Here is a 10,320-nt window from a genome sequence, read left to right on the forward strand (position 1 = left end):
TCCGGAATCATATACTGACGAAACTGACATGTGGGAGTTTTACTGCCAGTCGAAATTGATTCGGCCGAATCCGAATGGGCTGAATTTTGTTTTTTGCACACCCCTAGTCGTAATGTGGTTATTACACTTCATGAGTGATGAGAGAGGTCCTCAGTTCCAGCCTCCCAGTCGGAGCCAATTGAGCCACATGAAAGTTTATGCTGAAATAAACTTGGTTAAATGTTACATTAGCGCAGATGGTGCCCCTTCTCTAGGCTATAATGTTTGAAGGTCTGCAAACACAGGGCAGAGCTGATTGTGTGGGTCCTTGCTAGGAAGCTGGCACTCTCCCCATCTCGGCAGCTGCTCCGGCTTCGTTTCTGGCACTGACAGGGAAGAAATAAAAAGAGGCAAACGGCCAACCTTTCTGCTCCAGGCCCAGCGTTGCAGCAGAACTGGAACTGTTTGGATCCTTCTTCACAAAGGCTTCGGCCACCGGCACCAGTTCTCTAGCCACCTGCCCATCGTCCTCTTCCACTGCCAACCACCTCTGACATGGGAAATAATACCTGCAAGGACAACACAAATGAGTCCTGCCCTCTTGCTAAATCTGGTGAATATTCAACTTGAAAAGAAGAGACCTCTATAGTTTCAGATGAAGAGAACACCCCTGTTGGGCCTGGTGTTGCCAGGTCCCCTCGTCACTCCGCGGGGGGATTTGGGGGGGCATTCCGGGTGTGGGTGGGGATGCCCCCAAGAGTGACACCCTGCTCCCTCCCCTCCTGCTAAAGGGCTGATCGGTGGGGACCACGTGGCCCGCTGGCCAGCTGGAGGGACCTTTAAATCTAGCAGAAGGGGAGGGAGAGGGGTGGTTGTGGGCCACAAGCTGGGCTTGCAATAAATCCCTTTAAAGCAGGGGTGTCAAACATGCGGCCCGGGGGCCAGATCAGGCCCCCAGAGGGCTTCTATCCGGCCCGCAGTGGAACTGGCTGTCTTCTGCTGCTTCTTCCAGTTCTGCTGCTGCTGTGTCATCGTAGGTTTGCAGCTGACAGATACACACCTGAACGGCATACTCAAGATTGCAACAGCGCAGACATTTTGACGCAGTAATTCAGAGGAAGAGGTATAAGTTATCAGACACTGTTAAATGAACAAAATATTGCAAGAGAAATGATGTTTTAAAATATTTGTGTCTGTGTCCTTTATAAAGTTTATATCTCCGCCACCTGGCATTACCTTTTATGACACACGTGGCCCGGCCCAACAAGGTCTCATTTATGTCAGATCCGGTTAACAAATGAGTTTGACACCCCTGCTTTAAAGGACCTTTTTGTGAGCAGGGTGGGGGCTGTGGAGCATGGGGCTGGGGAAAATCAGCCACTCACCCACTCAAACAATACTGACCTTGATGGACCAGTGGTCTGTTTCAGTCCAAGGCAGCTTTGTGTAAGTCCATCTACGAGGCAGCAGAGTACGTAATTTTTTTGCTCTCTGCTATGGCAACCAGTCACTTCCCTGCCCACCGGAAGAATCCAATGCCTCCCACTGAAGGTGGGCCCACTACCACGCTGTGGGGAGAAGCTTGGCTGTCGATCCCTGAGACCGGCCCCACTCCACACATCCCTTGCTGTACTTCAAAGCTATTACTCTGTGCTTGTTTGGATATTTTAGCCAGGTGGGTATTTTATCCAGGTCACTAGCTCAAATAGCAAATCAGTTTCCTTGAACTGCCCTTCCTGCAACCTTCAGTTTGGTGTAGTGGTTATGTGTGCAGACTCTAATCTGGGAGAACCGGGTTTGATTCCCCACTCCTCCACATGCAGCTGCTGGTGTAACCTTGGGTCAGTCACAAGTTCTCTCAGAGTTGTGTTCTCTCAGGAGCAGTTTCTGTCAGAGCTCTCTCAGCCCCACCTACTTCACAGGGTGTCTGTGATGGGAAGGGGAAGGGAAGAGTTTGTAAGCTGCTCTGAGACTCCTTTGGGTAGTGAAGGGCGGGGTATAAATCCAATCTCTTCTTCTTCTTCTTTTACCTCACAGGGTGTCTGTTGTGGGGAGGAGGAGGGAAAGGAGATTGTAAGCCGCTCTGAGAAACCTTTGGGTAGTGAAGGGCGGGGTATAAATCCAATCTCTTCTTCTTCTTCTTCTTCTTCTTCTTCTTCTTCTTCTTCTTCTTCTTCTTCTTCTTCAATTTACTTGGCTGGAAACCCAAATGTTTCACTCACTGAGGGCAGAAATCTGGTTTCAAAGAAGCTCATCTGGTAAGAGAGCATCTTTTTGGTGGCAGCCCCACGATTATGGAATACCCTCCCCAGGGGGGTGCGCCTGGCCCCCTCACTATCAATCTTCAAAAAGACGAAGAAGAGTTGGTTTTTATACCCCACTTTTCTCTAGCCTGAGGAATCCCAAAGCAACTGACCATCGCTTTCCCTTCCTCTCCCCACAACAGGCACCCTGTGAGGCAGGTGGGGCTGAGAGAGTCCTGAGAGGACTGGGACTGGCCCAGGGTCACTCAGCAGGCCTCCTGTGTCTCAAAGGGGCTGACCATCGCCTTCCCTTCCTCTCCCCACAACAGGCACCTTGGGAGCCAGGCGGGGCTGAGAGAGTCCTGAGAGGACTGGGACTGGCCCAGGGTCACTCAGCAGGCCTCACATGTCTCAAAGCGGCTGACAATCGCCTTCCCTTCCTCTCCCCACAACAGGCACCTTGTGAGGCAGGTGGGGCTGAGAGAGGCCTGAGAGAAGGACTGGGACTGGCCCAAGGTCACCCAGCAGGCTTCAGGTGACGGAGGAGTGAGGAATCAAACCCAGCTTTCCAGATTAGGGTCTGCCCTTCCTGGCCACTACACAATACTGGCTCTCAAGAGGCAGTTGAAGACGGTATTAGTAAGGATTGCTGTCAACCAATTTAGTTTTTATTTATCGGCGGTCCTGAATGGAGTGTTTAAATTGTGAACTTCCATGTGTTTCCATAACTGTTGTTTTATTTACATGGTTATTATTGTGCTTTTGTAATCATTTTATTAATATTATAAGCCACCTTGAATTCTGCAGGCGAGAAAGGCACTTAAATGAATGTTTTAAGTAAATGAAAATAAATATATTTTCTCACGTTGTTTCCTCCTTGGTGTCAATAATCTCTACTCTCTCCAGGAACCAAGCTGGATTGCTTCCAGTGTTGTCGTGTCGAATACGTAACTTCTTTAAGTCCCCGAGGTCAACAGCTTTGACAGTGAATATATCCACCTGCAAAAGAGCAAGAATGAATTACAATCCTGTATGTTTCTAAAATATGTGGGTGGTTTTGAACTCAGTATTTCCCCATTTTATATGTTTTAATATCTGTCAGTTCTATATTAGAGATGAAACTGTTTTCTTCCCCCAAATGCTTCTCTTCTGTGAACGGAGATGTCACACGTTCATTAAATAATTTCTGAATATTCAGTCTTTTTAATGAATATTCACAATGTATTTAAATCCAGTAGTTAATACTTCATAGTGTTTGGTGGTGGACATACAACATTTAACTGCATTTTACAAATGAGCAGCTTATGAGTGAGTCAACCAGATCAAGACATGTTATAGAATCGTAGAGTTGGAAAGGGCAACACAGACCATCTCGTCCAACCCCCTGCCCAATGCAGGACCAGCCTAAAGCATCTCTGACAAATATTAGTCCAGCCTCTTCTTGAAAGCTGTCAGTGAAGGGGAGCTCACCACCTCTCTAGGCAGCCGATTCCACCTTTGAACCACTCTGACCATGAAAAAGTTTTTCCTAATATCCAGCAGATACCTTTCTGCATGTGATTTAAACCTGTTGTTTCAGGTCCTGTCCTCTGCCACCAACTGGAACAGCTCCTCGCCCTCCTCCAAATGACAGCCTTTCAAATATTTAAAGAGAGCAATCATGTCCCCCCTCAATCTCCTCTTCTCCAAGCTAAACATTCCCAAGGCCCTCAGCCTTTCCTCGTAGGGCTCAGTCTCCAGACCCGATTATCCTTGTCTGCTAACATGACTGTCCATAAGCATCTGAACTTCAAAGTGAGCACAGAAAATTTTCACATTCAGAATTCATTGGAAACTTCGCAATTGAACACTGAATGGTAAAATGGGAAATAGTGACAAATGCTGAATCATTGCAAGTTTGAGTCCAGTGGCACCTTTAAGACCAACAAACTTTTATTCAAGGTATAAGCTTTCGTGCGCAGTTTACTTCAGCAGCAATTTGCCTGTATCTCGGTGAGCTGAATCACGAGGTCATTTCTTCCCAGAACAAAGAATAAAAGTTATAGTTAAGGCACTTTATGTGTTTGTGTCCATTTATAACTCTGCTCTACCAAAGAACCTTAACAGATGGGCGGATTCAGAAGGGAAGAGAACGATGTTAATTGCTCTTGGTTTTCATCAGGGTGATGGTGCTTTGGTCTGCACCCTGCAATTCCGATGCTCTTACCTGATCCTTCTCGAACTTGTTCATGTGGTCCGAGCGCTTCAGGTGACGCTCCCCCGTGTCTCCCCTTTCCCCGTAGATGGCCACGTAAACATTCGCATCTGTCCCCGCGCCCATCACTGACCCAGTGATGACATGGACTTCATAGACAATGACACTTGCTGGGAAAATTAAACCACAATCAGATGTTCAGAAACTTAATACTTCCCATGGGAAGAATCCATATTCCTCCAGTTCCGTGGGGACTCAGAGTAATCAGGGATAATTTCAAGGGGTAGCAAGACATCAAATATGTAAAAGGTAAAGGTAAAGATTCCCTTGCTCGAAAGCCAGTTGAATCCGACTCTAGGGTTGCGGTGCTCATCTCCATTTTAAAGCCGAAGAGCCAGCGCTGTCCGAAGATGTTTCCGTGGTCATGTGGCCGGCATGACTAAACACCAAGGCGCACGGAACGCTGTTACCTTCCCACTGAAGTGGTACCTATTTATCTACTTGCAATTTCTTGCTTTCGAACTGCTAAGTTGGCAGGAGCTGGAACTAGAGACGGGAGCTCACTCCTTCATGTGGCACTCGGGTCTTGAACTGCTGAACTACCGACCTTCCACAGCCTACAGTTCATCATCTTAACCACTTGAGCCCGGTATTTCTGGCTACCCTTTCCACTCCTCCAACTTACAGATAGGGTGAAAAGGAAGTCTTGTAGCACTGACTGAAATGTCATACGCCCCCATTCTTTAAAGCATATGATCAATTCCGCAAAAACAGTTGTTCCGCCCTCGGTCTCCTGTTTCCCCCGGTTGCGCTGCTCAATTTCCCACTATTTGCCGCGAGGCTGCGTTTTGACCCATATCTCCCCCCCGATTTCCCCCGTGTCTTCTTGAACCTAAAAAATAAGGATCAAGAAGATGTGGGGGAAATAAGGGGGAGATGCAGGTCAAAATACAGCCATGCAGCAAATAGTGGGAAATTGAGCAGTGGGACAGAATGGAGCGGGTGCAGAGGAGAGTGACGAGGATGATCGGGGGCCTGGAGACCAAGCCCTGTGAGGAAAGGCTGAGGGAATTGGGAAAGTTCAGTCTGGAGAAGAGGAGGTTGGGGGGGGGACAGGATTGCCCTCTTGAAGTATTGGAAGGGCTGTCACTTGGAGGAGGGCAGGGAGCTGTTCCTGTGGGCAGCAGAGGAGAGGACTTGCAATCATGGGTTTAAATTAAGGGTGGGAAGGTACCGGCTGGTTCTTAGGAAAAACATTTGGACAGAGTTGTGCCCAGGGGTCATTTCATAGAAAAAGAGGTGCAGGAGCTCCTTAGCATAACGCATTAGCATAACTCATTTGCATATGCCACACCCCCTGACATCAACGGAAATGTGTCAGAAGGCAACACCCACCGCTCAGGCTCCACTGGACTGTTTTGGACTGCTAGCTATTGGGGGGGGGACACACGCAGATCTGCCCTCACAGAGGAGGGAGAGCTTGTACCTGAAGGCGGGCCGGGGGGTGCTCTGCAACTTACCTGGCTGCTTCTTGCTCCTCGTGGCCCGACTGAGGGCTGCTGGGAGCAGGGGGCGGGGCTTGTTGCATGTGCCCACCCCCTGGGCTCCTTACTGCCGAAGCTCCGCTCCTGTGCGCTCCCGCAGGAAATGACCCCTGGTTGTGCCACAGTGGAATCAGCTGCCTAAGGAGGTGGTGAGCTCCCCCTCCCTGGCAGTCTTTACACAGCAGCTGCACAAACACTTGTCAGGGATGCTCTAGGCCAGGCCCGCAGCTAGGACATTTTTAATGGAGGGCCCCAGCCTCGATGTACTTACGTCACTTTCTACATCACTTCCAGAAGTGATGTAAGCATGTGGGAGGGGGTCACGCCGGGTTTCCCTTGACACTCCTCTTCCTCTTGAGGAGTAACAAGAGCGGCAAGGGAAACCCAGGGTGGGCCGTTCTCTATGCCTCATGTGGCGGCATGGGAAGCTAGTGGCGCCACTCCTCTTACTCTCAAGGAGGAAGAGGAGCAGAACCACTAGTTTGCCTCTGCCAGCACAAGAGGCGTAGAGGATGGACTGCCCCAGCGCCTCTGCTTTCCCTGCCTTTAGCCCAACCGAGCAGCACTCCTCCTTGGCCCCGACAGAAAGGCAGGCATGCTGCGTGCTGGAACTCCCCGGGAAGGACGAGAGGCTTGGTCATCCGAGGCCACTCACTCACCTGCAGCTGTGAAGGGCAGGGGACGGGGCCTGGGCACCACCTTGGTGATCTCCTGGAAGCTGGTGCACAGCTCAGTGAAGTCCTGCTCTAGGATGCCGGTGCACAGGACTCCTCTGCAGGAAAGGGAGGGAGAGAGGCGGCGCCCCACGGGCTGAGCTTGAGGGGCGGCTGCTGCTGCCACCATGATGGGAGGGCAGAGCTCCTACTGGCGAGTGGCAGTGTGCTCCTCCTCCAACATGCCTGTCCCCGCCTCTGCACAGGAGTCGAAGGTTTCTGTGGTGCTGGCTGCCGAGCCCCATTTTCTGGCGGTGCACCGGGTGCATGACCGGAAGGCCACCTCATCGCTGCCGCCTCGGCCCCGTGAAAGTCCCTGCCCACTGGCACCCGCTGCCGTGCTACCCCTTCTTTGGCAGCTGCACTGCTTTGGAGGTTCCTTGGGACAGGGCATTCTCCAGAAGAAGAAGAAGAAGAAGAGGAGGAGGAGGAGGAGAAGATTGGATTTATACCCCGCCCTTCACTACCCAAAGGTGTCTCAGAGTGGCTTACAAACTCCTTTCCCTTCCCCTCCCCACCACAGACATCCTGTGAGGTAGGTGGGGCTGAGAGAGCTCTTGAGAGAAACTGCTTTTTTCAAGAACAGCTCTTGTCAGAACTATGGCTTGCCCGAGGTCATCCAGCCAGGTGCAAGTGGAGGAGTGGGGAATCAAACCCGGTTCTCCCAGATTAGAGTCCGCGCACTTAACCACTATGCCAAACTGGCTCTCCAGGGGAGAGCCTGCCACCTGCCCTCAGTCTGCCTGCTGTGAGTGCTCAGGCGATCAGGGGGGAGGGGGAGCCAAGGCTCGGGGAGAGGGCCTGTAAAAACCACTAGGGGGTCCCACAGTAGCTACGGGCCTGCTCTAGGCTGATCCTGCATTCTGCAGGGGGTTGGACTAGATGGCCTGTGTGGCCCCTTCCAACTCTGTGATTCTATGATTCTAGGGGACGGAACAAGATCAGCAGGTCTCGCTATGTCATACACCTGATCAGGCAAACGTCCTCTCTAAAATAGCATTGGCGTCCTCCGGTCAGACCTGTGGATGTCATTTTCTTTACTTTGGCCCTCTGAGCAGAAATAAGGTGGGTGTGGAGAAGCAATTTAATTCTGTCCTCTCAAGTCCATTTTCCCCCACTTGGAGTTTACCTTTATTTATTTTTATTTATTTACCTTCAATTTGTATCCCGCCTTGCCGGTGCAAACTGGCTCAGTTTGCAAACTGGCCGGTGCAAACTGGCTACCTTCGATGTTAATTCTGAAATAAAAGTGTGCCTCGGCTATGAGATGCTGGTTAACCTTTGCACAGATTTCCACCTCTGACGCAAGGGCCCTATCCCCCCCGAAATGGAACACAAATAGAAGCAAACAAGCTCAGGTGATCCCAAGTTACCCTCTGGTTCCAATCCCTCCTCCGGCATCAGCTCCACCACGAGTTCCTTGTCTTCTTCGTCGCTGGCCAGCCAACGGTGGGCTGCAAATGTATACGTATCAATGGTGCCTTCCATCGAAGGCAGTTCGTTCTCCTCTTCGTCGCCAGACTTCCTTTTCTTCTTCTTCTTCTTCCTTTCTTCCTTGGTGGCAAACTTCTTAATGGAGACTGTTTCCAAGTACCAGCCATCCCCAATGCCGCTCCCATCATGGCCGATCCGGATCTTGTAGATCTTGCCAACATCGGTTGCCTCTATCTTTAATACAACAATTATTTATTTTAATTAATTAATTAATTCACTTTGTACCCCACCCTCCCCGCAAGCAGGCTCAGGGCAGCTCAGACAGTTGGTACATAATGCCAGTAAAACCACATAAAATCACATTAAAACAATTCAGATACAAATGGGTCATAAAATCATAAATGCTAATTTCCCATCATTAATTAATTGAGATGGCATATGAAGAGTCGAAAGCCTGTTAGAGGAGCTCCGTCTTGGAGGCCCTGCGGAACTGTAAGAGGTCCAGCAGGGCCTTGATCTCTTCTGGGAGCTCGTTCCACCAGCAAGGAGCCGCCACTGAAAAGGCCCTGGCCCTGGTAGTGGTGAGCCTGGCGTCCTTGGGGTGGTCAGTCGGTTCTGAGACCCCAATCGCAGTGCTCTCTGGGGTATATATGGGGAAAGGTGGCCCCTCAGGTATGTCAGACCCTGGCCATATAGGGCTTTTAAAGCTTTATATTACTTAGCTTTATATCTTACATTTTAGAACATGAGACACCAACGTGGCACCCTTGGGAGCCGTGGGGCCTGTCAATACCTTTCCAGGTGCTCACCAAGTGTTCTTAGAAAGTCAGTGGGGCCAGGTAGGGCTCTTGCACAGGAGGGTTTCTTGGCCACCAGAGATCTGTTTGGCTGTGCAGATTAAAATAACGTTTCAGCAGCAGCTGCTGCCACATTGTATTCATTTTCTCTCATTATTCTTCCCCGATGTTTTTTATTTTAATTACCCTCTCCTCCCTTGTACCTGAGCTTCCTCTGTGTGGTTGGCATCGCCTCATGCGGCAGCTATTTTGTGAGTAGGTGTACTTCCTGTGGCAGCCATTTTGTGGATAGGTGTGCTTCCTGTGGCAGCCATTTTGAGGTTACTCCCAACACCCCATGCCAGAATCCCAAAGGTGCCTCACAGGCTCAAAAAGGTTTGGGGGGCCCTGCTTTAGAGTTTCTCATGAGTTCCCCACACATGCATTGCCTCGATCATTGTTACAACTACCCAGTGTATAGAAATATTGATTTCTAAAGGTTTCCTGCCTTCCCCTGGAATGTGTTGCTGATACCATGCTGTGTGTATTTCCTGTTGAAGCCAACTGGCCTCAATGGCCATTCCTTCACACATTCATGCCAAAAGCCAGACCAGATGGCTGGCTCACAGGCAAAGACTCACGTACGCAATGGGGTTTGGGGGGCCATGTGACTGCGGGCATGGTTTCCAAACTTCCAACCTATCCCCTCAAAGCTCCCATGGCAACTAACCATTGACCACATCCCCTGTCTACTTGTGATTGGCTGCATGGCCACAGCTAGTCATGATTAGATTGGGCTATAATAGTCTGGTCCCTTGGCAGGAGCTCAGTCTGTTCCTGTTTTCTCTCTACTTGTTGAAATTGCACCTGGGAAATGCTGTCCCATGTGGAACAAAGACCTGCTTTGTGAGCTGAGCACATGGCTGCATGCTTGCACAAAGATGGAGTTTCTGCTGAGGATCCCTTGGGATCTAATTGGACTGTATACTTGGACATTCTTGACTATGGATCATCCTGGTAACTATGCATATCTCTTTAATGTTCAGTGAGGGCCAAGAGCCATAGATTTCTTGTTTTCAGTAATCCTTGTAGTCTGTGCTAAGATCTGTGCTGAATAAAACTATTCGTATTGTTAATCTGTCTGTATTGTTGTAACTGGATTCTAAGTCTAAATCTTGTAGCCTCCCGCTCACCAATTATGCTACCTTGGTAAGATTAACTGCAAAGCTCTAGATGGAGTTGTTCAATGTGTTATGTCCCAGATGCTAACCTAAAGGTTTGGAATCCCTCCCTTGGGGAAAGCTGGGACCAGTTAAAAGGGATTCTGGTGGCTATTGAAGTGAAATCCAGAGAGGGCAGTCTACCTCCCTGGGTATTGCTGTTAATGTATTGTAAAGTATAGGCTTCCCCCCCTCATTCCTAGACAGGCGTGAGGGC

The 10,320-nt window shown here is 49.8% G+C and overlaps 1 protein-coding gene across 1 annotated transcript in view; it reads right to left on the minus strand.

The window, feature by feature from the left end:
* Positions 1-402: 402 nt before the first annotated feature.
* LOC107106323 (lipoxygenase homology domain-containing protein 1-like) overlaps positions 403-10,320 on the minus strand; it is a gene marked incomplete at its 3' end in the record, with an annotated part of 139,154 nt that continues 129,236 nt past the window's right edge. The window contains exons 21-24 of the mRNA XM_015406454.1: positions 8,047-8,341; positions 4,429-4,586; positions 3,088-3,221; positions 403-548 (exon numbers count right to left, since the gene is read on the minus strand). Coding sequence (XP_015261940.1) covers positions 403-548; positions 3,088-3,221; positions 4,429-4,586; positions 8,047-8,341 — 733 coding nt within the window. The remainder of the gene's footprint in view (positions 549-3,087; positions 3,222-4,428; positions 4,587-8,046; positions 8,342-10,320) is intronic.

The sequence above is a fragment of the Gekko japonicus genome, unplaced genomic scaffold, assembly GCF_001447785.1.
Source record: "Gekko japonicus isolate JY-2015 unplaced genomic scaffold, Gekko_japonicus_V1.1 scaffold3478, whole genome shotgun sequence".
NCBI classification, from domain to species: Eukaryota; Metazoa; Chordata; class Lepidosauria; order Squamata; family Gekkonidae; genus Gekko; species Gekko japonicus.